This window comes from Nyctibius grandis, chromosome 2, assembly GCF_013368605.1.
Source record: "Nyctibius grandis isolate bNycGra1 chromosome 2, bNycGra1.pri, whole genome shotgun sequence".
Classification (NCBI taxonomy): Eukaryota; Metazoa; Chordata; class Aves; order Nyctibiiformes; family Nyctibiidae; genus Nyctibius; species Nyctibius grandis.
The window spans coordinates 21,878,060-21,892,917 of NC_090659.1; the positions used below are offsets into that span (position 1 = coordinate 21,878,060).

Consider the following 14,858-nt stretch of genomic DNA (forward strand, 5'->3'; position numbering starts at 1 on the left):
CCGTGGCTTTACCCACGTGTATTCCTCCCATTTCCAGAGCCTCGTGAGAGGCAGTGGTCATGTTCCCACCCAGGCTTTGATACGACCTTTCAGGGGAGCTCAGCCTTGTGTCATGATGTTTTGACAGTGCTTGGGGGAAACTTTCCTAGCACTGCACCAAGCTGTCGAAAGGTGGCACTGGAGGAAGGACTGGGTGGGTGAAAACAAAGCATAACAGTACATACTAGAGAACAAGACAAGTGTTTCAGTTTTTTCTGATCTTTTCAACTGCTTTTATAATATCTTTGTATCTTGAGGTTCTGTACCACTATCTATCTCTCACTTAAGCATTTTTTCCTTGTGTTTGCTTCCTTTGTGATATGAATATGGTGCAATTTCTCCCATTCTAATCACTAGTTCTGTTGTTTTTCTTTTTAATTACTGATTTTTTAAAATGTATTGCCACATTTCTAAATTCTGCTACTACTACCTGGGGTTTCTCTAATTTCTGGGTTTTGGTTTGTTTTTTTTTTTTGTTCTGACGTGCTTTCATTTCACTGAATTAATTCTTCCTGAAATCTCTGAAGAATTTTGTTGTGTAAAACATGCTCTTTGTCTTGAAATTACTGTCTCTTTCAGGCTTTAGTATCCAGCTTTCGTTACCACAGAGCATCTCATTCTCCTCGTTCAGATCCCTCTGTACAAGCTTTCCTGCTATAATGGTTATAAAAAAAACAGTGGTAGTGACTAGGCAATTCATGAACACTTCAATGTGAAATGAGATTTTTTTTTTTTCCATATTCCTTCCGTTTGTGGAGGTAAAATTAAGACCTCATAGGCCTTTGCAGGCTTTTCAAGTTAGGTCTTGCTGCAGACATTTTCTAAAGACTTCACTGAGTCAGCATGACCCAGCTATTGAAGGAGTGAGTCATTTGTAAGCTTCCTCATCTGAAGTAATCCATAAGTGACCGCTCTTTGTTGTAATTTACTACATCCTGATTATCTGACCCCCAGCTGTAGTTCAGTGAAGAATGAGCGGTATATTGCAAAGGTATATAAACTCTGTAACTGCCTGCTTTTGGCAGTGTTGGTTTCAGCAGAGGCTGTCACTGCTGCTCTCTGTTCTCTCCTGTAACTGTAGGGATAGTCTGCTTCTCTTTTGACCTGACCAAAATTGTAATTCCGGTTATTCCATGACACCTTGTATATAAAAAGTCAGAGTTGGGCAGAGTCGGTGTGGAAACCAGTGACGAGTGCCAATCCTCAGGGACTGGTATTGGGACCGGTCCTGTTTAACATCTTTGTCGGCAACATGAACAGTGAGATTGAGTGCGCCAATGTTTGCCAACATGTGCCAGCAAGTTTGCCAACGACACCAAGCTGTGCAGTGTGGTCGACATGCTGGAGGGAAGGGATGCCCTCCAGAGGGACCTTGACAGGCTTGAGAGATGGGCCCATGTGAGCCTCGTGAAGTTCAACAAGGCCAAGTGCCAGGTCCTGCATGTGGGTCGGGGCAATCCTAAGCACAAATACAGGCTGGGCAGAGAATGGATTGAGAGCAGCCCTGAGGAGAAGGACTTGGGGGTGATGGTTGATGAGACGCTCAACAGGAGCCAGCAATGCGCGCTTGCAGCCCAGAAAGCCAACCGTATCCTGGGCTGCATCAAAAGCAGCATGGCCAGCAGGTTGAGGGAGGTGATTCTGCCCCTCTACTCCGCTCTTGTGAGACCCCACCTGGAGTACTGCATCCAGCTCTGGGACCCCCAACGTAAGAAGGACATGGAGATGTTGGAGCGAGTCCAGAGGAGGGCCACAAAGATGCTCAGAGGGCTGGAGCACCTCTCCTATGAAGACAGGCTGAGAGACTTGGGGCTGTTCAGCCCGGAGAAGAGAAGGCTCTGGGGAGACCTTATAGCAGCCTTCCAATACCTGAAGGGGGCCTACAGGAAAGCGGGAGAGGGGCTTTTTACAAGGGCATGTAGTGATAGGATGAGGGGGAGTGGTTTTAAACTCAAAAGAGGAGAGATTTAGATTAGATCTTAGGAAGAAATTGTTTCCTGTGAGGGTGGTGAGACACTGGAACAGGTTTCCTGGAGAAGTTGTGGATGCCTCCTCCCTGGCAGTGTTCAAAGCCAGGTTGGATCAGGCTTTGAGCAACCTGGTGTAGTAGAAAGGTGTCCCTGCCCATGGCAGAGGGATTGGAACTAGATGATCTTTAAGGTCCCTTCCAACCGAAACCATTCTATGATTCTATGTTAATGTTCTTCAGGCTTCAGTTGTTGGGAGTTTTGGAGGCTAGTGTCTTTCAGTGCTCAGCAGTGAATACTTGCACCCTCAAATCTCTAGCTATGTTTATGTAACTACTGTCTAATATGATTTCTGTCAAAATATTTAGGTTTGGTATTCAGGCTTTTTTATTAAGGCTTTGCTTTTTAAAGGGATATTTTGTTAGAACTCAGTTAAGGGGTAGGTACGTACGCAGAAATGCTGGAAAACCTAGTAGGTAGGCGGAGGGAATAAATATCTGATGGGTGAGATAGTTGAGACTATAACATTTTAACCCAGGTAAGTTTCAGCTAAGAAGTGTTATCTGACCATGCCTTTACACAGGTGAATGAACTGTTCTTTTATTCACTTTGTATTTTTGTAGTGTCTTGTACATCTGGTCTGTGGATTTTTCCGAAGTATAAATAATAAATACATGTTCTTTTTCCTTCCTTCTCTAAGGAGAGCCCTTGTTGATGGAAAAAGAGCCACTATTTTGAAGCCTAATTGGCCAAAGGTTAGTTTCATATACATTTCAAAATTGTCCTTTTTGGTACTGTAAACCAACATAAGAACCCAGAGTATTAATTGCGGGTAGATGTGACATGTTCTCATCTGCTTTTAGCACTAATGACAGTAGAATGAACACAGTACCTCGTGGACTAAGAATTCTGTTTCAGTCAGCCAAGTACATCGTTTGCTTGTATTTTTATATTAAAAATGTAATTTTTACATGCTTGTAAGTGTTGTTTCTTGGTGTTCTGCATGTGTAAAGACAGAAGAAAACATTTATGATGATGTTGTGTGTAGCTATGTTATCACAATGCTTTAAAAAGAATATATGTAGTCCTTACAATAAAAAAAAACTGATTAATGACCAACATGTATTTCCCAATATTCTTGACCTAAAGAAGAGTAAATAAGGGATAGTTACAAAATTGCAAAGTAGTAGTTGGGATTAGGGCAAAAAGCAAATTTGCTCTTTTCCAAAGATAGGGGCTAGATGCTACTCCCAGTGAATTATCTTTGTTTCAGTGTGCTGAGTAGTTGAAAACTTTAATTATTCATCATTTGACCTGAAATAGGTGGAGTAGATAACTTTTGAGTATGTAAAATTTTACTTTGTATTGTCTAGTATTGTTTTAGATATAAATTGTTTTCTTATTTGTGTGAATGAACTCTTGAAATTCAAACTTATGTCCATGTAGGGTCACTACCACTTCTGCAAGGCGCTGTCATTACTTGGGGAACACGAACTGGCTTTGGAAGCTAATGAGAGAGCTCAGGAACTATGCAAGAATATTCTTGATGGACTTAAGGATCTTATTCAACAAAATGAGAAGTTAAAGAAGACATTAGAAGAAATCAATGGTAGCCTTTTCTTATTTCAAGATCTGCCTTGAATATAGCAAAATTCCTTCATTGGTAACTTTCCTTTGGAAGTATCTAATTCCTTTCCCCCTCCCATATAATTTTCTATAGGTATTAAACAACATCAACAGAAACCAAAGAAGTCACTTCTTGAGAAAAAGTAAGCAACTGTCAACATTTTTTTTTTGATTAGCAATTCTCAGTATAAGATTTAAGTAATACATAGCATAGATATTGCTTAAATTGTAATCTATCAGTAGATAAAAATGGAAGGAATAAACTTACCAGAACAGCAACCTAGGATTAAAGAGGACTTTTAGGGACTAAATAAGCTATCTTGAGATGTGTTCTACTTCCAAGCAGCTTCCTTCAGCATTAAGTTTTACGTATGTTGGAAATACCAGGAAACAGTTACATTTTCATGTTTTTTGTCCTCCCAACTTGAAGTACTTTGCTGTTGAGAAAATTTGGTGCCCAAAAATGTCAGTGCAATCACACCCGCTTTTTTGTGTTAACTTTGCTGTATAAAGTTTGCTAGGAGATTAAGCTGATTTGAAGAACTGAATGCTAGCAAATGCATTTTGGCAACGGTAAAAATGAATGTGTATCCTAACTTGTAGGAACTTGATTTTGCCACATCTGTTCTGTGCTTTTGCCTTGCCAAGAGAGAGTAAGAGAGACTCCATATTCACAGATTCAGCTAGGTTACAATATATGCCATATCTTTTGTATTAAACATTTTTCTGTTTAATTTTTATTGGTCGATTTGTAGTGATGTGCTATCATCTCATTCAAAACCAATACAGTAAGTAAACTACTGAACAGCTTTTTGTAAATCTGAAAATTTTAGAGGAACTTAAATTTGTTTCCCTTCTGTATTGCACAGATAAAATGTGGCCTTGGGCAAGATTGACTTTTTTTAAAAAAAATTAATTACCATTATTATTATTATTTTTTTAAAAAAACAAACTGTGCAGTAATTCAGTTCCCGTCCCTTTTATAGATAACAGTGCTTTTTTTTGTTGTTATATTTTTGCATAGCCTTGGACTGTGCAGTTTGAAGGTATAAGAAGTGACTGGTCAAATCCTTTAAATATGTTTACGCCATTACACTTCTATGAGGCTAGACTTCTTGTATTCATCTTTATTTTTTCATGATACATGTATGGTGTGTGTCTTAAATATGGAGAAAAGACGTCAAAATTGGAAGAACTAGTGTTCTCTCTTTTTACATATCAGAGACTGCAGTTCGTCAGAATCTCATTTAATAATCTTTCAAGAACGAAAAGAAATAAAAAAAGACGGAAAGAGAATACAGTCTGATCCTAAAGATCATCATTGTTATCAAAAACACGATACCAGGGTAAGTTACGCTACAGCTGGAATTACAAGACTAACAGTGTGTTGATTTTCATCGTTCTGGAATGTGTTATTTAATGGTGCGGCTGAAATTTTGCAGCCACAGTGTTTTAATAATTGTGTACTTTCTCAGCCAATTGCACTTTTCCTGTAATATTTAACTACAAAATCTGTGTTCAGAACTTTGAATTTGAAAGGAGGTGAGAGGTGATTGCTTGAATGAGAAGGTGGAGGCTGTATGTTATGAGGAGGAGAGGAGCCTCTTCGGGGTTATTGAAAGTGAAACTGACGCCATGTCTGATTTAATTGACTGTCCAGTCCTGCCTGTCAGTGTGCGTTCAGATGTGGGCCTCCCTTTGGCTTTAGGAGGGGATTCAGTTAATGCATACTGGTGTAAGGGAGTTCAGTGGAAGATGCTTTAGCCAAAGGTAATTCGTATACAGGTCTTTTGCTACACTGGAGCATCGTTTTGCACTGATATTGTGACGTTACAGTATTTGCATGGTTATAGACCGTTATTTTCATGCTCTATAAACAGATTTCTTTTGTACAGGAAAAACGTTGGTTAAGTAGTATGCTTAACTGGATTGTGTTTAAAACGAGGGGTTTGTGGTTCTCAAATATCTGTTTGGCTTGCATGTTTAAAACAAGTGTAGTATAGTGCTAAAATGCAAGGTGGACTTGTGTTATTTTAGTAGCCCTTTGTAATTCTTCAGATTAATTCTTTCAATTTAAAAGAGTGTTTACAAGTGGAAACATTCTACTAGATTATTTTTATTGACTTTTTTGTTGAGGAAGGCATAAAAGAGAAAGTGAAGCTGTCGCGGGGCAGATTTAGACCGCTTAAAGAACCACTGCCAAAAGTAGCAGCAAAAGTGGTTTTATTGAAGTAAGATGTTGTGAAAGTGAGGCTTAACAAAGTCCAATGGCAAGGTTCAATCTGTTACTCTACTGCACGGAGGATATAATAATGATTCAAATTTACCAATACAAGATCCTGATGCCCTGTAATACAAGGTTAAGCGCAATATCGGTCGTTTACCAAAGATGTGCAGTAGTTAAGGGGTCTCTCAACCTTGAGGAGTAACCTTGAGAGGTGTCCCAACCCAAGCGGAGATACTGCCGTGCTGCCAGCTACTTAGGAAGGAGAGCTCAAAAAAAAGCTCACTTAGGCTGTCATATTTATGGAACAAAGTGGTTGGCTCATAGTCACATTATGTGCAATAGGAAAGGTAAGCACGAGACTCCTTGTACCCACAACTTCCTTTGTTCCTTGGCCAAATTAGTTTTGGAAGAACCATCTGCTATTTATGTGTTAATCGCATGATTGGTGTTCTGGTTTCCAAGCTCATATACATCAAAGCTCACCATGTCAGCCTGTCCCTGTGTGGGTTTTCAAAGAACAGGTTGGAACAAGGGAGGTTCATGGCCTGGTCACGGCCTAACCCTTTACTTCCTTGGTAGCCTGAACCAAACCACTAGTTTGGTCAAGGAATCGAGTGCATCCATCACAGAAGCTTAATAAACTTTGTTCCTTGTTCATGGTTGATTTTTTTGTTCCTGAAAAATAATTAAACTAAGGATATGTTAGTGAAGGATGACCAAAGAAATCCACCAACAAAAGCCTTTAATTCTGCCTTTTAGAAGATTGTGTTACTGTTGAAAGTGCAATGGTGTACTATGTTGTCGTGGTTTAACCCTGGTAGGTATCTTGGCCCCATGCAGCTGCTTGCGCACTCCCCTCAACAGGATGGAGGAGAAAATCCTAAGTGTAAAAGTGAGAAAACTTGTGAGTTGAGATAAAGACAGTTTAACAGGCAAAGCAAAAGCTGCACACACAAGCAAAGCAAAATAAGGAATTCATTCACCACTTCCAGGCAGATGTTTAGTCGTTTCCAGAAAAGCAGAGCTTCATCATGCATAACAGTTACTTGGGAAGACAGATGCCATAACTCAGAACTTCCCCCCTTTCTCCTTTTTCCCCCCAGCTTTTATTGCTACGCATGATGCCACATGGTGTGAGATACCCCTTTGGTCAGTTGGGGTCAGCTGTCCCAGCTGTGTCCCCTCCCAGCTTCTTGTGAACTCCCAGCCTGCTCGCTGGTACGGCAGCGTGTGAAACAGAAAAGGCCTTGATGCTGTGCAGGCGCTGCTCAGCAATAGCTAAAACATCCCTGTGTTATCAACACGGGTTTAATCACAAATCCAAAACACAGAACCATACGAGCTGCTATGAGGAAAACTAACTTTATCGCAGCCAAAACCAGTACGTGTGTTTTTGTTCCTTAAAAAACACATGCCCCCAAAAAAGTGGAAAGTTGGAGGATTTTGTGGGTGCTTACGTTTTTTTAGGTGGTTTTCGCTATTGGATGTCAGTGGAATTTCCCAGCTGTTGCAGTCTTAATGCCTGAGTGGTTTGCTTTGCTACATGCATGCAGACTGTGACAGTCCTGCTGTAACAGCATGGAATTAAAAATTTAATAATCAACCTCCAGTTTGCTTACAGACAGCTCTTCTCTTTCACTCTAATTATTAATTTAAAAGAAACATTTGTACTTCCTGATCATCTTTACCATCATTATTGTAAGCTAATTAATAAATTGTTTGTTATAATTTAGACTATAAAATGTGTTATAAATAAGCTATATAATATAGAAAACAAGATGATAAATAATGTGAATCTACTAGCAAGGTCAAAACAATTCAGCATGCACGTGAAAAACCTTTCTCGTTTCACAGGAGGGCGGGGCAGAAAAAAATGATGACTCGTTAGTGGGGAAAATGAAACCAATGTGCAAGGGCAAAGGGAAGGAAGTGAAAGTTAGAGCTTGTTGAAAAAGCAAGCGATCTATAGAACACACAAGAAGCGCTTAAGGATTTTTGGCTGTCTTACAAAAACTTTCATCTGCTTTTACGCTATGAAAATCTTCATAATGTAGGTCTGTGTAAATTCATCTTCCTTTAGGATGAATATTACTGCAAAAAAAGCTAGTAGTTGTCAGACTATTAGATAATATAAATTGATATGAATTTTGGGGAAAATGTATTAAGTGTACAAATACACTTTGATTAATGAAATGATTTTTCTTTACCTCTTGTTTGGGGACATAATATACTGTATTATCATTGTGATTTCTTTGTTTAAATTTTAGTGTTTTAGTTTTTTCCTTTGTTTAAATTTAGTGAGTAATATCTGTTTGTTTTTTGTTGTCTGTGTACAACCAAACTAACATATTTGTCATTAGGTGACTGACATCCAAAGAACAGAAAGCAAAGGCTGGTCTCTGGATTTTCCACCAAGTGAGTTTGTTTTTGCAATTTATCAAGTCCAAGTTGGTTCTTCCCTTGCTGTTGCTGTTATTAATAAGCAAAAGTGTATCTAGTGTTATTTTCACAACAGCAAGCTGTCATGTTTCATTTCTTTTTGTGTTAGCGTGCAGTTACTTTAGATACTTCTTCTCTTCTGTATTTTTGTCTTATTCCCTTCGTGCTTCTGTAGTTTGAATCTGCTTTACATGAATGAATTCAGAATTGAAACAAACTAAAAAGCAGAGTGCTGAGTCACAGGCGTGAGGCCCAGACCTTAAACCACAGTCTGTACTTATGCTAAAAGTCTGCTGAAGGTGGGGAACGTCATGATTGTGCAGGTAGAGAACGGGACCGGGTGTAGGCTAGGTAGCCTCTCTGCCTAGTGCAACCACCCCTGCTATGTACAACATAAGGATGCCTCCGCCACTCAGCCTGTCGCTTATGCGTAGCCAAAAGTCGCGGCCTAACTCATGTCAAGAGCCTGTGCTGTGCAAAATGAATACCAGGGAGGAGGTACTCCGACAAAATCGGAGCACTGTCACCTGCTCACAACTGATACTCCCTGGTATCCAAAGGTTTTCTACCCCTCTTCCCCAAATTTTATTATAAACATAGTGGTGAATGCATTTTGCTGAACCACAAGGACTTTTCCTTCCCATTTTCACTACCCATTTATCTGTAAAGACCAACCCTATTTACTACTGAGCTCTGGTGAGCATTCGAGGAGTTTAAGAGCTTATCTCCACGCTGCATGTGTAACTCGGGGGTATAAAAGTATGACTACGAGGGTCGCTCGGTGGAGCTCCCTCTCAGCTGGCCAGAGACCCCGTCACGCTTAAATGCTTAACCTCGCATTGGATCACTGGACAGGTCATATGGTCCCCTTCCATCCCTGTATTCTACTTCATTGATATTTTCTTTGCTGTGTGTTGAGCGCACAGTACTGATTAAAAATACCTGTTTAGAACATTGACAAGATTAATAAAATTGCTGTGTGAATTGACTGCCTGGCATTGAGTCAGTGAAGCATGTCGAATCTGTCACATTGCTATTAAGTGGGGGTTAGCATCTCGTGACAACAGGCTAGAAATGCTTTCCCTCCTTCTGAGACAGATACAGGATCTAAAAGGATCTAAATTTAAGAGAAGCGCGTGGATAGTTTCAATATTTCTAATTCATTTGTGATTACTAGAAGCTCTGTATAGATCCTTAAGAAAATAATCCTGCAGGTAGAGAAGGAAGGAGGACACAAAATATTTGTCAGAGTGGGTCTTTAGCTACAAACTTTTAGAGGTATAAGTTGGTGTGATTTATTGTTCATGTTTTTTTTTTAAAAAATTATTAATTATTGATTATTATAATTTAATTATCAATTATTATAATTTAATTAATTTACTATAAATTAACTATTAATTATTATAATTTGGTGAATTATTTTTGATGAATAGAGAGAACTCCCACCCCCCCAAAACTCCCACAGTGCCAGTTACTTTTCTGTGGTGAAAGTGAAGTGCAACCAGTTCTGATCTTCAAAGTGAAATCTTTTCCTGAATTTTGCTTGTTTTTTTTAATCACCTACTAAACCTGCTGAAACCAAGAAAGCATAAGATATTTCCCTGACATTCAGAAATTGGTTTTATTTATAATGTTTGTATGTAATACTGCTACTACTGAATGTGGACCAGCTACATACTTATCCTATATTCTAAAATTGTGACCTCCAAGGCAGTGGGTCATAGTCCTGATGGTGCAGCCGTCTGAAGTCCTTGATGCCCAGCCATACTGTTCTTTGGACATACTTAAGTACTTAGCTGAATAGGTGCCAAAGCACAGAGCACTTCAAAATTTGATTTTAGGAAGCCAGTGAAGATATATTACAAAATGTTATTTTAAAATGAGCAGTAGGAGAAGTTGTCTTGCTCTTGTGGACATTGGACATGTGTGAACATCTTGAAGAATTAAAGGTTGTATATTGGGAGATGAAAAATATGGGAAAGGTTGCAAAAGAAGAGTCAAGACAAATTTGTTGAAAGGATGTTATGTGGTAAGATACTAAAAAAAGAAAAGAAGAAACTATAAAGTGTTGAAGGAACTTATTGCAGAAAGCATAGATCAGGGAAAGGTTTTAGAATGGGGAATGTAGATTGTGTGAAGGAGCAAAATATGAGATGCATGGAGGCCATCGAGAATTTTGAATGAGTTTGAAGCAAGTGACAACTAAGTGAATCCAGACATTTTCCTGAGTGAGAAGTTGTAGTCCAAATAGTAATGGAGTCTGATGACATGTTATAAAACAAAGCTTTATTGAGTCAGTGGAAAAGATCAGCAACAACGCGCCCATACAGCAACCTGCCCAATCACCGACAGCAAACACAGGATTATAAGTGATGCCCTGGCTCCAGTGGACTGCCAGGGACATTTGGTGTCCAGGTCACCTGGCAGCAAGACCAAATTGTGCAAATGCCTTTTGAATGTGGGTAAGAGTTGCGCTGCCCCTTGGCTCCACCAGCGGTAGTGGGATTTGAGAGAATCGTACTTCACATGAATAACGTGGGCAGCGTCCTGCTGCCTGTGTTGGTCAGGGGACTGGGTGTCAACAGTCTGTGCTGCTGATACCGGTCAAGGGCAGTGTCTGCAGTCTGTCTACACTGCTGATATTGGTGAAGGGGCAGGGTGTCAGAAGGGTAGCTGATTTTTAGAGAGGTTGAGGAGGGAAGAGGGATAATGAAAGGCTGAACATTGGGAGAGAACTGAAAATTCTAGGCTAAAGAGATCATAGGACTATGAAATGTTGCGTTGAACATAGTAATTTCAGAAAAAACGTGCTGATTTAATGTTGGGTTTTTTTTTTCTGTTCTTCCTCCTCCTCTTCTCCCCCTCATACTTACTATGTCAGTACTGATGTAGAAGAAAGTATTTGATTTGGCTTTGATTTGAAAGGAGGAGTTACGCTCTGAGTGACTAGCTGAAACAAGTTTACTGTGGGTGGGGAAGAATAGCTTTCTGTTTCTTAGCCTTTGTTCACTTAAAGGCTTAAGAATTGCAGGAGATTTAATGTGAAGGAACTTTATGCCACTGTATCTTATCTTAAAGTTCCTGTCCTTTTTAATTTCAGTTTTTGTCTGCATGTACTATTTTTTGGAGCATGTGTACATTTCTGTTAAATATCTTTGTTTGCTCCTAATGGGAATGTCTGGCAAAAGCAATACTACTTCTACTAATATTTTAAAATGTTTGTGGGGTAAGTGAATCATGTTTGCTGTTGAACCAATATATCCTATTAAGTATTTTAATTATAATTCAGCAGGATTTGCTTGTTACTTTTATTTAAAAGTATTTTTTAAAAATCTGAAAGTAGTATCTTTTTAAGTTGGGTGGTATATGGGAGTAGTAGTTTCTGTAGGAAATTTTTCTGAAATAATTTTTGTTGAATGGCTTTTAAAATTAGATTCATTCAATGAAAAAATAGTGCTGATTAATTCTTTCTTTTGATGGTGAGAGGGAAAGCTTTTATTCCTTTATCTTTGTTAAGATTTTGTTTTGAATGATATATTGGTTCCTTAAGGGAAAGGAACCTATATAGTGAAGAAAAGGTAATATATCTCTGTCTCTAAATGGTTAAATGATGATATGCTTGAAGTGTTTTCTGGCTTTCAAAAGGATTATTGTTTTCCATCATTTAAGTGTCTCTATTATGAGGAATTTGTGATGATTATTAGTGTAGCTTGGGAGTTTTTAATGCATATGAATTGTTTCAGCAGACACCTATTCAGACTCCTGTATGACAATTTCAGGAAATCATTCATGAAATAATCCTGAACATGTTCAGTCTTCATGATGCTCGATTTTTATTCTGATTAATTTAAATTTTATGCCATTAAGTAGTTTTTAATGAAAAATTACTTGTGGTACAAGGCATGAAGTGTGTATGCATATGACTTAACTTGAGACATGAGCATGTGAGACATCCCACTCGCTTGAGTGAGGTTACTCAAATGGGTAGATTTGTATTTTTCCACAATCAGTGTCTTTCAGTATTTTGTATCTAATCATATAAAATATTTCTCTGAGTATCATGAAATAAACATTTTTAAGCATTAGACAGTTACCGAAGCTTTATATATAAAATTAATAGCTCCTTTTTTGAAATTTGATTTTATGGTAGTTCAGCATAAGCGTAATAATAAATAAAGCAATATTTAATGATTTAGGTAGTGGTACCTTATGTTTGGGTTCCAGTGCTCAAATAGCTTGAATGCAGGTGCTGAACTGTATGTTACCTGTGTGATTGTGTCCAATATTAGGAAGCCACAGTCGCCTCCTAAACTGCTTCTGAAAATTATAGCTGGAACTATCCCTTCTTGGAACAGGTAGCTGAGGCAGAAGGCGGCATTCCTGTACGCCTTGTAAAAACCATTAGGTTTAACTAGCAAAAAAATCTGCCGCTCTGCACCCCTTCAACTTTGACCATGTGTAATAAGGAACACCTGCAAGATGGGATGTCCAGCAGTTCTGCAACTGACTTCCTCAGCTGCTTGTTCATTCCTTACCAGTCCAGAAATACAGTTTTTTGCCTTGTTTGTCTAATTGTCCGGTTACTAGAAGGCAGCTCTCCCATAAGTGGGTTTTGTCACTCTTGCTATTGAGTCACTAACACCTTGTAGAGTTCTAACTTGAGCTCCCACGGAAGGAGGCGATGGTGCAGGTTGCCGGCTGCAGGGAATGCTACACCGTCTCTGTGGTGTCAGGGGGCTGTGTGCGCTGTGAGCAAGTAGATGATCTGCTCGACCGAGCGGCACAGCTGCAAAGCCAGGTTGAAAGGCTTCAAGCCGAAGTAGAAAGGCTTAGGAGCATTCGGGAGGCTGAAATGGAGATAGACTGGTGGAGCCAGGCTCTGCCCTCCCTGCAACAAAAATGGGAGCACCTGCCGGAGAGCTCCCAGGATCGAGGGACCACTGTACTCTGCCCCTCTCAGGTGGAAAACAGTAACCTAGAGGGGAGGAGTGAGTGGAGACAAGTCTATGGCCGTGGCAAAAGGCGAGTGCCCTCCTTGCCTACCTTGCCTCCACAGGTGCCTCTGAGCAATAGATATGAAGCCCTAGTGGAATACAGCCGGTCCAATGGGGATGTGGTGGAGAGGCAACCTATATCAGAGGTCCCACCACAGTCAGAAAAACCTGACGGGCGTTTAGCTACCTCCTCCACAAGGAAGAAGAGAAGAGTTTTAGTGGTTGGAGACTCCTTCCTAAAGGGATCTGAGGGCCCAATATGCAGAGCTGACCCCCATCACAGGGAGGTCTGCAGCCTGCCTGGAGCCCGAATCAGGGATATCACCAGGCAACTCCCCAACCTGGTGAGGGCCACAGACTGCTACCCCCTGCTGATCTTCCACACAGGTGGGGAAGAAGCTGCATCCCGTAGTCTGAGGGGGATGAAGAAAGACTACAAGGCCCTAGGACGGTTGGTGAAAGAGTCTGGGGCACAAGTTGTTTTCTCCTCCCTCCTTCCATTTTCAGGTGATGACGTGGGATGGAATAGTAGGATTCTCTCTATTAATGCCTGGCTACGAGACTGGTGCTACAGGCAGGGCTTTGGGTTCTTTGATAATGGCTGGTTTTATAAGACACCAGGTGTGACTGTAATACATGGGAAAGGTTTATGTCGTAGGGGCAAAAGGGTTCTGGGACAGGAATTAGCAGGGCTCATTCGGAGAGCTTTAAACTAGATTTGAAGGGGGATGGAGTGGTAGCTGGGCTTGCACCACTGGGGCAATGCTCTAGTGTTGAGGTAGACCAGGAGGCCCCCCATCCCCCTGGGGTGAAATCAGGGGGTGAATCTGGGATGAAATCGGTGTGCCCAGCTCGCTCCCTGAAATGCCTGTACACCAATGCACGCAGCATGGGGAATAAGCAGGAGGAGTTAGAAATCCGTGTTCGGTCAGGGGGCTATGATCTAGTGGCAATTACAGAGACTTGGTGGGACGCCTCGCATGACTGGAATGTGGTCATGGATGGCTATGTCCTGTTCAGGAAAGACAGGCCGCTAAGGAGAGGTGGTGGAGTTGCTCTTTATGTGAGTGAGCAGCTAGAATGTATTGAGTTCTGTCCAGGGGCGGATCAGGAGCGAGTTGAGAGTTTGTGGGTGCGAATTAAGGGGCAGGCTGGCAGGGGTGATACTGTTGTGGGTGTCTATTACAGGCCACCGGATCAGGATGAGGAGGGTGATGAGGCCTTCTACAGGCAGCTGAGAGCAGTCTCTCAATTACAGGGCCTGGTTGTTGTGGGGGATTTCAACTACCCTGATATTTGCTGGGAGGCCTACTCAGCCAGCCATCCCCAGTCCAGGAGGTTCCTCCAGTGCATTGATGATAACTTTCTGATGCAAATGGTGGATGAGCCAACTAGGAGAGGAGCGCTGCTGGATCTGATCCTCACTAACAAGGAGGGTCTGGTGGAAGAGGTGAAGGTTGAGGGCAGCCTTGGTTGTAGCGACCATGAGATGGTAGAGTTCAGGATCTCATGTGGCAGGAACAGAATAGCTAGCAGAATCGCAACCCTGAACTTCAGGAGGGCCAA

General features: G+C 40.7%; 1 protein-coding gene across 3 annotated transcripts in view; it reads left to right on the forward strand.

Moving 5' to 3' along the window:
- The window catches only part of TTC3 (tetratricopeptide repeat domain 3), a 74,910-nt gene that overhangs the window by 15,185 nt on the left and 44,867 nt on the right, over window positions 1-14,858 (forward strand). For all 3 annotated transcript variants that reach the window (XM_068417427.1, XM_068417436.1, XM_068417442.1), the window contains 5 exons: window positions 2,707-2,761; window positions 3,453-3,615; window positions 3,727-3,775; window positions 4,855-4,978; window positions 8,220-8,274. In XM_068417427.1, the coding sequence (XP_068273528.1) occupies window positions 2,707-2,761; window positions 3,453-3,615; window positions 3,727-3,775; window positions 4,855-4,978; window positions 8,220-8,274 (446 nt within the window). The remainder of the gene's footprint in view (window positions 1-2,706; window positions 2,762-3,452; window positions 3,616-3,726; window positions 3,776-4,854; window positions 4,979-8,219; window positions 8,275-14,858) is intronic.